The following is a 13,376-nucleotide window of genomic DNA, read 5'->3' on the forward strand; positions in this document are numbered from 1 at the left end:
ACTCCAGTCTGGGCGACAGAGTGAGACTCCAACTCAAAATAAAATAAAATAAAATACTGTAAACTTAACAACCACCTAAAAATATATTCACTGAGAAAATACTCAGTAAATAAATTATACTGTATCCATTCAGTGACACATTGCTACCATTAAAATGGTGGTTTACAAACTTATCTGCAATATCAAAGACCTGGGAATCTTTTAAAAAGTCCAAAGACTAGATCACATTCCACAGAAATTAAACTATAATTTCTACCTTTTTTTTAAGCTCCCCAACTATAATGTGCAAAAACTTTTGGGAACCACGACATTAAAGTTATATAAAAAAAAATTTTTTTTAAATCTACTGGAATTATCACTAGGTGTTGGAATTACAGCTGCTACCTGTTCATATATCTTGGCAAAAATTAAGAATTGTGAAATATTTTGTTCCAAGGTTAGCAAGCATACATGCAACACCGCATCAAATTCTAGGGTTTGGAATGAACTTCATAAAACCTCCAACATAAAGATTATATAATGGCTGGACTTTTCATTCATTTATGCTCCAATAACTCTTGATATTTGTTTTTGACTCAAGTCCTTCAAATATTCAAATTCATGTGCAGATTGTACTCTGCTAATCAAATCTGAGAACGTATTTCAAGTAGTTGCCTGTAAATGCAGATTTCTCTCACCTGCCCTATCTCAAACATTCCCCCTGAAACATGTAATGAAAGATCAAGTAAAAGCCTTCTATTTTTTTTTTTTCTTTTGAGTCTCAAACCAGCGGGTCTCAAACCCGCAGGCTCAGGCAATCCACTCACCTCAGCCTCCCAAGGCGCGGGAATACAGGCTGAGTCACTGAGCCCAGCTCAAATCTATTTTAAAAAACACCCCAATTTGCACGTTCTCCTCTTCTGCAGGGGGAGGGGCTAAGGCATTCCTCCAGCAGCTCCATCCTTCCTTCTTCAATATACCCATAAAAAGTCAATTTATCCCAGGGCCCTCAAGCTCCACTCTATTTCTATAACAAGAAGAGGAATTTCAAAGGCTGTGTGTGCACAGCTTCATAAACAGAATGCCACTAATACCTTCTCTTTCTTATCTTTTGACTTCTTCCTTTCCTTGTCCCCTTCTTTGTCTTTCCTTGAACTCATCTGTTTCTCCTTGTTCTCCTTGTTCTCTTTCTTCTTCTGTTTTTTTTTCATTGGACTTTTTTCTAAGCCATCATCCTAGGAAACAAATAGGGTTATGAACTTTTGTCACAAACTTAGTATTTATCCATTTACATTATGGAGAAAGAAGCACTGCCCACATGGCTCATTATGTGTCCATTCTCGGAAGCTTTTTTCAAGCATATAGTCTAAAGCACTCTCTCACATGATTCCAATTCTCTAATAATAACCAATCAACTCAGAGGCTTTTTACTCATATCCACTAATTTAATACCCACAGTAACCCTTCATCACAGGCATTATCATTCCCATTTCACAGACAGAAAACACTGAGAACCAAAGAGCCTATATATCTGTACACAGTCAACTAGTAACTAATGAGGATGATGGTATTTGAATGCATGTGTGTGTGTCTGTGTGTGTATGTATGTGCGTGTATGTGTGTGTGTCTGTGTGTCTCAAATCCATGCCTCTTCCTATACCCACTGCTGAAACCTTGGAGTTAACTTCAAAGGACAATTGCACTCCTAGAAATTCCATAAAGTTATTATTCACTGAAAAAGCACACGGAACAATACAATTTACTTTTCACTTCACTTAGACCAGAGGTTGCAAAGTGGTAGGCCCTGGGCCAAAACTGACTCACAAGAGTTTTGTTTGGTCCAACAATTAACTGAGCTCCTTAGCAGCTGCCCCCCTTACATCAGGCATGCGCTCTCTGGTTAACCACAGTCCCAACCACTCCTATCACTCTCAACAATGAGGCTGTGTCAACTGCCATTTATCATAAAAACTTTCACAGTCCCCTTCACTTACTCCCATTACATATGAATTGCAATTGATGACTTAAATGAACAACTGTATTCCTCTCTGACAGATTAAACAAAGACAAATATTCTATTTTCATTTTATCTTCTCTACATGTACATCAAACACATTTCAAATGATTTTATTCTGGTTGGCAAAATAAATATAGCTAAAAACAAAAATACACCTTCAATTGAAATCCAGCCTCATACCTTTACTTCTCCCTCTTCTGATGGATTATCTGAATGCCTAGGAGATGAAAACTCAATTCCATGCTCATCTTTCAGCCTGGGTGCTTTGTTTTCCTTCTTTACTCGAGGCTTCCGCTTCTTTAATTTGGTCTGGAAAGAAGAGAAAATGATGATAAAACTACAAATCAAGTCCCTTCAAAGCATGATCAAATAACATGACAACTCTTTGAAGCAATCAAATTCAGAGGAAATCAAAATAGTACAACCAATTTTACCTGGGAGGAGGGGGCCAGGGGAGGAGAGGAACCAAACCAACCAAACAAAAAAACCTGTAGGCTTTATATACAGCCTATATTCATGAAAACACCCATATTCCTTCAACCTACTGATTTCATTTTTTGGAATTCATCCTAAAGATATAATTGTTTTAAAAAAAGGAAAAACACCCTATGTACAAAGACACAAATAAAGATAATACATTGAAGATAACAGCAACATTAAAAAACCTGGAAGCTATAACTAAAAATAAGAAAACGGTTAAAATATTGTTCATTTACTAAACCAAATATGATACAGTAATCTAAAACAAGTAATAACATGATCTAACCTGTCTCTCTAGTGCCCAAAACGTAATACATTACATATTCAACATGTTACCTGAAGTATAACACTACTTATAACACTATTATTTGAAAAAAACAAGGTGTGGGATTATGGTGATTTTTTTTTTCCTAAAATTTGTTTTGTTTATAACAACACAGGGAAATTAATACAAATGACATACCTATAAGAACATCTAAGGAACATGCACACACACAGGCTGCTAGTACAGGATGTAACTTACAGTATCTCCTAACTATAATTTAATCTTTCCAGGTCTGAACTGAAATGATAAGTTCGGGAAGTAGGAGGGAATTAAAGCTCAGATGATTTCATTAGGAATTTAGTTGATATTTTTCACTGAGCAGTAAGGTAATTATACATGAAGCCCAGTTTCTAAACTAACTGGATTCCAACTGTCCATTTTATCCCTGGGATCCATTGCAAGTAGCCCAGAGTTAGACATAACAAAACACAAATCCATTGGTATTCAGTGCAGTAACTGGAACTATATTATATTCTAAAATTGGGAAAGCAGGGTAAACAAACAATAAAGGTATGTGTGGATCAGATCAGTGGCACGGAGGAAAGACAAAGATTATTTTGCGACAACATTTGAGAAGAATGGGTTTGTAAGAAAGTTGCCAAGAAGTTGAAGTCTTAAATGAATATTTTTTCTATTACAAGCAACCAGATCATCACCAGAACCTCATCTGCCCACAAGAAGGTGACATTCTGTGCAGTGCCCAGAAAGGGCCTCTCTTCTCCTAACTCTGCAAAGTTGTAGCTAAAAGACCCCTGAAAAACACCCAGCTGGCAGTGTACTCACTTCTTCCCCACCAGTCACAGCACCCTTCTTCTCCAGACCCTTCCTGAGCAGCTTCAGCAAGTAGTCCGCTCGGGTCTGTAGCTGCTTCCCCTGAGGCTTTTTATCTGTCTCCACAGGTAGAATCTTCAACAAAAAAGGAAGAGAAGCACCCGCCACCACCCACATCCTGGTTAGTGGATCAGGATAAACAGAGACAACAAAAAGCACAGTCCTTTCCCTCCCCAACCACCCAAAATGCAGACAAAGCCTCAGATCCTATCTCATGTCCATGGCTTCCAGTCACTGAAAATTCCTCACAAGCCATTCTCATTTTACAAAATGGGATGGAGAAATCCAGCTCTCCCAATGGCTCCTACCTGTTCTGTTAACAGGGTAGAACAACTCAGGTAGGAGGGGCTTGTGGCTTCATCTGCTAGAGCATTCCAGCTGTCCATGGATTTCCTCCTTCCAGGAGCAGGGAATCCCTGGAGCTAGGTTAAAGCTTTGTTTTAGATTGAAAATGCTTCTCAGAGCATTGCCAGAGAGCACTGAGCTTTGCCAGGACATGATCCATTCACTGCTACCATTGTTAGACCTCTCAGGCCAAAATAGGTCAAATCTTATTACAACAAATACCTAGGGTGAGTATATTAAAAATAAAAGTATTCCTTGGCCTTAGTTGTTGGCCCTTTGTTTTAAAGTTCACTTCAGTTCTACACATAAAAAACGAATGTCACCTTGGTGTTTTTGAATTTGGTGTCAGCACTTACGGCAGGGTACAGTCACCCTCCTAAAACCCAGATAGGATGAGTAATGTTGGATGTGCCAGGAAAAGTCTTGCCAGGAGCACAACATGGAATGAATTCTACTAAAATCTGAGCCAGTCAGTTTTCTTTGCTTATAGTTCTAACCATGGCCTTGCTACTTCCAACCGATAGGATGGGAGGCTCAATTGTAAGGGAGAAGAAAGCCAATGTTTAATTCCATTATAAGAAAATAGCAAAGTGACATTCGTTTTTTTATGTGTAGAACTGAAATGTACCTTTAAACAAAGGGCCAACAACTAAGGCCAAGGAATACTTTTATTTTTAATACACTCACCCTAGGTATTTGTTGTAATAAGATTTGACCTATAATAAGTACCAAAATTTAAGGTTTCTCCTATAAGTTCCCAAAAACTTCACCTGGGTATCGTCTTTCTCTTTCTCTTCATCTACAAAATAGTGCCAAAGACCCCTAGAGATGGAAACATCTAAAAAAAATAAATAAATCCCTGGAATTTACAGTTGTACTCATTTCCAATCTGATACTACCGCCCCCTCAAAAGCTGTAAGTAATCAATATAAAAGCATCATAATAACAAATATTCCAGAAATCTCTAGTATCACAGAATTACTTACTTTGTCAGTTAGTTTCAACTCTGGATCTGTTTTAATTAACTCCCAGTTTCCATAGCCATGTTCATAAATTCCCAGCAAGAGGCGAGAATCATCTTCTATTCCCCATTCTACATCAAAATGTGCAGCTTTGACACGACAGGTTAAGCAGTATCTACAGGTGGTTTAAAAACAGGAAGACATTAGAAGAGGGGCCTTTCTGAAAGGTTAAAGAATAGACAGTTTAAACACTACATAACTACACATATCTGTAGCCTCAAATTTATTTTCTTACAGCACAACCAGCCATGAACATACACAAAATACACTCACTTTTTTTTTTCTTCAGGGTCCACAGGGATAGATTTATGCAGCATCTCAAACTCTTCTTCATGTTGGATAATGGATTTCACATTAACCTGAACTCCAGATATCTTGATTGTTGGGCCTCTCCTTTTCCCAGGTCCTTTCCCTAAGGAATACCAATTTCACATTAGTTAAAGGAAAATTTGCTAAAGTTCCACAGAAAACATGTATCACCAAACCCTAAATTCTTAGTCCCTGTGTATGTATCTCTCGCTTATTATTAGGTCAAAGATAGGTCAAAGATACAATCTATAAGACAAAAAATTTTCTCAAATAATGTTTGTAAAATAACCTTTTAAGCAATACAGTTTTTTATTTAGAATTTTTAAACACACTGATAAACCATAATTCTACTTTAATCTTCATGTTTGTTTTGTACTACTTTGGTTGTAAAATTAAGAAAATTAACAAGAAGATTGTGAAGGTATAATATTATTGCTAACATTTTTTCCTTTTGTTTTCCTACCTATTCAATAAGTAAAGTTTAAAAAAAATTCATTTTAAAGGTTATTCAAACTTGAACTTAAACATCATTACTGGAAAAGTATGAGATCAAGCTAATACCTAACACATTTGAAATGATGAACAGGAGTGACAAGGTTACCCTAACCTAAATTTTAAATTAAAATGATCCTAGAAGTAAAATGGAAACCTACTCACTCTAGCCAAAAAGTCTAAGTTGAAAGTCATGAGATAATGTCCCTTTGTGAGAGGAAAGACCCTCTCAATAGAAAATGGGCAGAGTATATGAAAAGTTTACAAAAAACAAAATGCAAGTGGCCCTTAGAAAAGATTTGTTTATTAAATGAAAAATGAGATACCACTTCTCACCTATCAGATTCACAAAAATCCAAACATTTAACAATATATTCTGTTTGTGAGGTTTGCAAACAGGTACCGACAAGCACTGCTGGTGGTAATATAAATGGCATCAGACTTATGCAGGTCAGATCGAAGCAAAGTACACATGCCTTTTCCCCAGGACCCAGCAAATCCACTTCTGGGCATATCCCAAAGATATACAGGCAAAGATATGAGATGGCATATTCATTAGACCATTACTCACTGCAGCTTTATTTATAATGACAAAAGACTGAAAACCCAAATATTCATGACTAGGAAACAAAGTATGAATTGGCATCTCTACATGGTGGAATACTGGACAATTGTGAAAAGAATCCAGTGTCTATGTAGGTTATGTCTATATAACAATATGGAGTGATCTCAGATGTGAAAATAAGCAAGTGTAGAACAGAGTATGTATGTCCTCTTCCGTATAAAAGGAAAAACGCAGACAGGCATGGCAGCTCTCACCTGTAGTTCCAGTTACTTGGGAGGTGGAGGTGAGAGAACTGCCTGAGCCCACAGGCTCAACACCAGCCTTGGCAACTTGGCAAGACCTCGTCTCTACAATAAATCAAAAAAGTAGCCGGGCATGGTGGCGCACACCTGTAGTTTCAGCTACTTGGAAGGCTGCGGTGTAAAGATCACCTGCACCCCGCAGTTAGAGGCTGCAGTGGCTATGGGCGTGTCACTGCACTCCAGCCTGGACAACAGAATGAGACTTTGACTCAAAAAAAAAATGAGACATACACACACAATAAAATTTTTAAGAAGAAACAATGAAAAGATAAAACTAATAAAAAAAGTTACCTATGGAGAAAGAAAACAGGACTGAGAAATAAGAATGAAAGCTCCAACTCAAAAAAAAAAAACAAAGAATGAAAGTAAGATTCCCCAAATGTACCTTGTTTTATAGTTGCGATTTTGGATCACATAAATGTTTTTGCACAACTGAAATAACCAAGTTAGTCGGGGCACAGTGACTCATGCCTGTAATACCAGTACTTTGAGGCTGAGGTGGGAGGACTGCTTGAGTCCAGAAGTTTGAGACCAGCCTGAGTAACATGACCTCAACTCTACAAAAAATTAGACCTCAACTCTACAAAAAATTAGAAAAATTAGCTGGGCATGGTGGCACGTGGCTATAGTCCCAGCAACTCAAGAGACTGAGGAAGAAGAATCACCTGAGACCAGGACGTTGAGGCTGTGAAGAGCTGTGATCAGCCTGGGTGACAGAGTGAGACCCTGACTCAAAACAAAACACAAAGTAAAATCAAAATGAAAACAACAATCCCTAAATATTAAAAACAAATTAAAGCCAGGCTCAGTGGCTCAGACTGCAATCCCACGCCTTAGGAGGCTGAGGTGAGTGGATTGCCTGAGCCCACGGGTTCGAGACCTGCCTGGGCAACTTGGCGAGACCTCATCTCTACAATAAATCAAAAAATTAGCCGGGTGTGGTAGCGTGCGCCTGTAGTTCCAGCTACTTGGAAGGCTGAGGCGGAAGGATCGCCGGAGCCCAGCAGGTCGAGGCTGCGGTGGCCGGGAGCGGCCACTGCACTCCAGTTTAGGCAACAGAGTGAGACTCTAACTCAAAAAAAAAATTAAATAAATAAATAAATAAATAAAGACAAAAGGGTATAACTATATATTATTTTGGTGGCATAACCATAAAGAGAAAAAAATTTTAAATATATTATTTTGATTATATATTGTTAGTGAGATGTATTCTAAGTACAAAAAGAAATGCAAAGAACTCTAACTTTGCATTCCAGCATCTTACTGCTAACAGTAAGACTGGTATGAATATTTGGAAACATATGTGTAGAGTAAAGCAAATAGATAATTACATTAACATTTTTAGGAACAAACATTTCAGCCAAAGAGAAAAAAGATATTAATAATCTTACATTTGATCTAGAAATTGCAGCCTGGATTCTGAGTACACTAAATACCAGTTTATTTTTTTATTTTTTGTTTTTTTTGTTTTTGTTTTTTTGAGTTGGAGTCTCACTCTGTTGCCCAGACTTGAGTGCAGTGGCTGCTCCCAGCCACCGCAGCCTCCACCTGCTGGGCTCCGGTGATCCTTCCACCTCAGCCTTCCAAGTAGCTGGAACTACAGGCGCGCACTACCACGCCCAGCTAATTTTTGATTTATTGTAGAGATGAGGTCTCGCCAAGTTGCCCAGGTAGGTCTCGAACCCACGGGCTCAGGCAATCCACTCACCTCAGCCTCCCAAAGGCGCGGGATTACAGGCTGAGCCACCGAACCCGGCCTAAATACCAGTTTATAGGAAATACAAGTATAGGAGAAACAAGTTAAAGAAAAAACATTGTCTATTCACTTCTCATAAAAAAACAAAAAATAACAGGGATACATGTTTTTCATTTTTAGGCCATACAAATGTATTACTTATTCAAAACAATTACAAAGAAAAAACTGTACATTAAATTGAAAGTTTACTTTTGAGTATACTCTGGATGTTATAAAAAGTACATATCAGATCACTATCCAAACCATTCAAATTACTTAAGTTTCTTTTACACAAAAAGAAAATATGTATTTAAATAAGTTCTTACTAGCCAGGCATGGTGGCTCACGCCTGTAATCCCAGCACTTTGGGAGGCGTAGACTAGAGAACTGCCCGAGTCCAGGGTTTCAAGACCAGCCTGGGCAACTTGGCGAGACCTTGTTTCTACAATAAATCAAAAAAAATTAGCTGGATGTGGTGGTGTATGCCTATGGTTCCAGCTACTTGGAAGGCTGAGATGGAAAGATCACCTGAGCCCAGCAAGTTGAGGCTGAGATGGCTGTCAGTGTGCCACTGCACTCCAGCCTGAGTGACAGAGTGAGACTCCCACTCAAAAAACTAAAAATAAAAATGTTTTTATTATATCTGAAATACTTTTACTTCCTAATGTAATTTCAATAATATCTTTAAACAAAAAATTCCAAAGCACAAATACTCCTTTACTTGACAATAGCTAATACTATAAGCCAGACACTATGCAAAACACTTCACAAGTATGAAACTATTCAATTAATTATTCAAACCCCTTGAGGTAGGTACTATTACTTCATTTAGAAAATGAGATAGTTGAGGGGATATAACTTGCCCAAGGTCTTATAAGTAGGAAATGGTAGAACCAAAATTCCAGACAATTGGCTGCCTCCAGAGCCTGAATACTTGACCACAGTTCAACAAAGCCTCCTAAGGGCAGGCTTACATAACACAGAAAAGGATAACAACAAGAACAGGGGAAACCACAGATAAACCATAGTCTGGAGAATGTTTCTTTAAACCATAATCTGGAGAGGGTTTCTTGGATGTTCACTGTTAGGGTGTCCTTTACGAATAACTACACTAGAGCTCTCCACTCATAAGCATCCCCACACCTCCTGCCTTTAGAGATATCACAAAGGACAGGCAAAATCACTTTCTGGTGTCTAAGAGAAAACACACTGCACATCCAATCCAATTACAACAAATTCCAATGGCATGAAATTCTCAATGTAACAAAAATGTCTACAATATTAACCCATTATTTTATTTATTTCAATTAATTTTCTAAATCTTTCACATTTGTCACAGTACATAGTACATATATGTATATTCAAGATAAGTAACGATGCTTGTGAATGCCTCTGTGCACCAAAACACAGAGCTGTCTACTTGGTTTTGACAACGTTTAAACCAATTTAAACTTTCTATAGCAACATAAAAGGAAACCATTTCATCTTGTTCATCACTGTACACCATGTACAAATCAACTCTGTGAGTAGATCTGTGGGCACTTAGAATGATAAATTCAAATAAAGGCAGTTCAGAATACATACCACAGCCAGGTGTGATGGCTCACAACTATAATTCCAGCACTTGGGAGGCCAAGGTGAGAGAACTGCCTGAGCCCACAGGTTTGAGACTAACCTGGGAAATTTGGCGAGACCTCATCTCTAAATTAAATCAAAAAATTAGCTGGGCGTGGTGGTGTGTGCCTATAGTTCCAGCTACTTGGAAGGCTGAGGCGGAAGGATCTCCGGAGCCCAGCAAGTCAAGGCTGCAGTGGCCGGGAGCGTACCACTGCACTCCAGCCTGGGCGACAGAGTGAGACTCTGACTCAAAAACAAAACAAAACAAAACAGAATATATACCTCAAAGCATTAAGCATGTGTGAGATACAGCTGTGTCCTTAAAAAGCCCTTTAGCAACAAAAATCCCAGTCCATGGTGCCAAGTTTTGGAGACTCTCTTTATAAAGTAGACTTGTTGACTTACCCTCGCTGGCATTTTCTTTCAACTGTTCTTCATACTCCTGCATTGCTGACACACAGCTATTGTGAATCAGTTCACCCAGGCGTTTCAGATCTGCCACAGACTTATCTACCAACTCAGCATCGCGTGCTATGCACTCCAGCCTGAGGAAGGACATGTGGGTATAATTAAGGGCCTTGTGCTCACTACTATAACTGTTACATGAGATACTACTAGATCTCATATATGCTTTCTTGTCTTTCCTTTGTCGGGTATTCCAAGGCTCCATCAAAAATCATTGGACAGTGATGAGGCCTAACAACTCATTTTTCATAATAAAGAAATATGCCTTGGAGTATTCCACAAAACATAGAGAGGAAAGAAACAAACATTATTAAATAAATGGTAGTAGACCACTTGCACTAGTTTTCTTCATGTTCACTTTCCTTTCTGCAGCTTACTTTTTCATTCACTGCAATGTTCCTGGGAGCAGAGTATAGTTACTTCTACTATATGATTAGTTGGTCTCTAAGTAATTTGGAGCATATAATAGAGCCAGGCACTAAAAATCAGGCTGTCACGAGGTGCTGAACCCACTTTTTGATGTCCTGTTGATTTTTACAGTGCCTGGCTCAAAGACTGGCAGTCTGCCCGTAGTCCTGGAAAAACGCACCTGATTTTGTCAGTTTGCTGTGGCTTACTGCTACACACCACTACCTCCTCTCCAAATGGAGAGAACAGAACAAAAAGCACAGGCTTGTGATTTTCACCCACTCTAGAAGTTTATCAGAAGTAAGATAAGGCAGTCTGATGTTTCCTTTTAACTTTTGTTAAAAGTCAACTATTTCGGTATTTGAAATAGTCTTCTGTTGTTAAAATTCAACTTATAAATTCATTTTCTGAATGCCTATAGAATAGTAGCAACAGTTAATCCTTTTGGAAGATACTATTGCCAATGTGATTTAAACTCTTTAAATTTAATCCTCAGAACACTCTGTTAATTTGTAAAAGATTATAAAATTATAAAGAGCCTTTCACCTCTGACATAATTCAATCTACGAACTAGAACACAAATAGTAACTACCTACATTCTTTTCAACTGAAGCTATCTGGACATCTCTTCTGGAAATTATTTCTTTGTACAATGGTTTTGTATATACTTGCTTCATCTCCCTCACATGGCAAAATCTCTGGATGGAAGGCCTATCACCTTTGTCATCCCTTGGCAAAGGGACATACATAAGCATGCATCCATTAGCTAAACGTTTGTTAAAGAATGTCCAGAAAAAAAAAAAAAAAACATTCCCAGCATTAGTATTAAGTGGAAAAAAATTACCTAAAAAGAACCTGATATATAATAAAAGTGAAAAAGAGAAAGGACCATTATACTGAGCTTACCGTTCAAGAGGGAGACCAAACTTCTTATAAGCCTTGATGAACCTAAGAAAAACACATTAAAAAAAGAGACTTTATATTAGTGCCACTATATCCTGTGATAAAACATAAGCTATGCAAAATGTGTGACAAATAGGCCACTTGTAACTACCGCTAAATAAATAAATACTATTAAGTTGTCTTTGAAAAGTCAACTTAAAATAATGACTGCTAATGATCTATTCAAATTAGATTATTCTCAGTGATTGATCATAAAACTGCTTAAATATATACTAGGAAACTGTGACTTAACGCTAGTATGCTTTTTTTTGAGTTGGAGTCTTACTCTGTCGCAGCCTCGACCTGCTAGGTTCAAGTGATCCTTCCACCTCAGCCTTTCAAGTAGCTGGAACCACAGGTACACGCCACCAGGCGCAGCTAATTTTTTAATTTATTGTAGAGATGAGGTCGCACCAAGTTGCCCAGGCTGGGCTCAAACCTGTGGGCTCAGGCAATCCTCTCATCTCGGCTTCCCAAAGTGCTGGGAATTATAGCTGTGATCCAAGTGCCCGGGCTAATATCCTTTTTAAAAGGTCAAAGTTTATGGAATTCAGTATGTAACAAATGATACAACTCTACTATTATAAAACCCTGATATAAGTCATGGACCTATTGAGTCCACTACCATTACTTTCAATTCCATACTGCAGTATTTTAAATTATTTTCTGGTCAATAATACAGCTATAAGATTTTTAGGACTGTCTCAAATACTTTTTGGAATGAGGCAAAGTAAAATAAATAATACTTAAGCAAACTATTTTTGGAAACTCTACTGACTCCTCCTGCCCAAACTTGTCTCCAACCAAAAATCCATTATCTATCCTTCCACAAGTCTCTACCCTAAACTGTGCTATATACTGACTTGTGCCATCATGCCCTCTATTCTTACAGGCTAACCAACTAGTGGCACTTTGACTAAAAAACCAAGACTTCACAACACATAAAGGCATCAGTGTAATATGCCAAAACACTATGATAATCTGAATATGCAACAGTATAAGGAGAGGTACTAAGGAAAAAATCAGAAATTGAGAAGACATGGCAACAGAAGAAAATGAGACTGAATATGACAATAGCCAAAAAGAAACAATATTAAAGGAACAGCATGAATACAAAAATTAGGACACTGTTACATTTAAATGTCAACCTGAGGATTATTCCTCAACTCTATATTTCTCCTTGGTATACACTGAAATGTTTCAAATCTAAATAACGTAACTTTTGGAATTAACTTAAAAATAACATAGAGGAGGAGAAACACACCCAGAATGGCAGACTAAGGTTCTGAGAAAATCTGCCCCTCTATAAAAAAACAAGAACATTGGCAAAACTATCCTGGCAAAATTAACTTTGTCAGTACTCTGAAGACTTGCAGTCATCTAAGAAATTTATTCAAGAGAAAGGCACTGTAAGAACAGCAAGTGTCCTGGTATTTTTTTTGTTTTTTTGGTATTTTTTTTGAGTTGGTGGTCTTACTCTGTTATCCTGGCTGGAATGCAGAGGCATTCACCACATCCTCAAACTCCTGGGCTCAAGCAATC

General features: G+C 37.9%; 1 protein-coding gene across 3 annotated transcripts in view; it reads right to left on the bottom strand.

The window, feature by feature from the left end:
- CHD2 (chromodomain helicase DNA binding protein 2) overlaps positions 1–13,376 on the bottom strand; it is a 131,138-nt gene that overhangs the window by 29,907 nt on the left and 87,855 nt on the right. For all 3 annotated transcript variants that reach the window (XM_021709227.1, XM_008051273.2, XM_008051272.2), the window contains 7 exons: positions 11,799–11,840; positions 10,425–10,564; positions 5,273–5,411; positions 4,964–5,114; positions 3,585–3,707; positions 2,177–2,305; positions 1,074–1,214 (listed from right to left, as the gene is read on the bottom strand). In XM_021709227.1, the coding sequence (XP_021564902.1) occupies positions 1,074–1,214; positions 2,177–2,305; positions 3,585–3,707; positions 4,964–5,114; positions 5,273–5,411; positions 10,425–10,564; positions 11,799–11,840 (865 nt within the window). The remainder of the gene's footprint in view (positions 1–1,073; positions 1,215–2,176; positions 2,306–3,584; positions 3,708–4,963; positions 5,115–5,272; positions 5,412–10,424; positions 10,565–11,798; positions 11,841–13,376) is intronic.

This window comes from Carlito syrichta, unplaced genomic scaffold, assembly GCF_000164805.1.
Source record: "Carlito syrichta isolate Samal-C Ts95f unplaced genomic scaffold, Tarsius_syrichta-2.0.1 Scaffold169260, whole genome shotgun sequence".
NCBI lineage: Eukaryota > Metazoa > Chordata > Mammalia > Primates > Tarsiidae > Carlito > Carlito syrichta.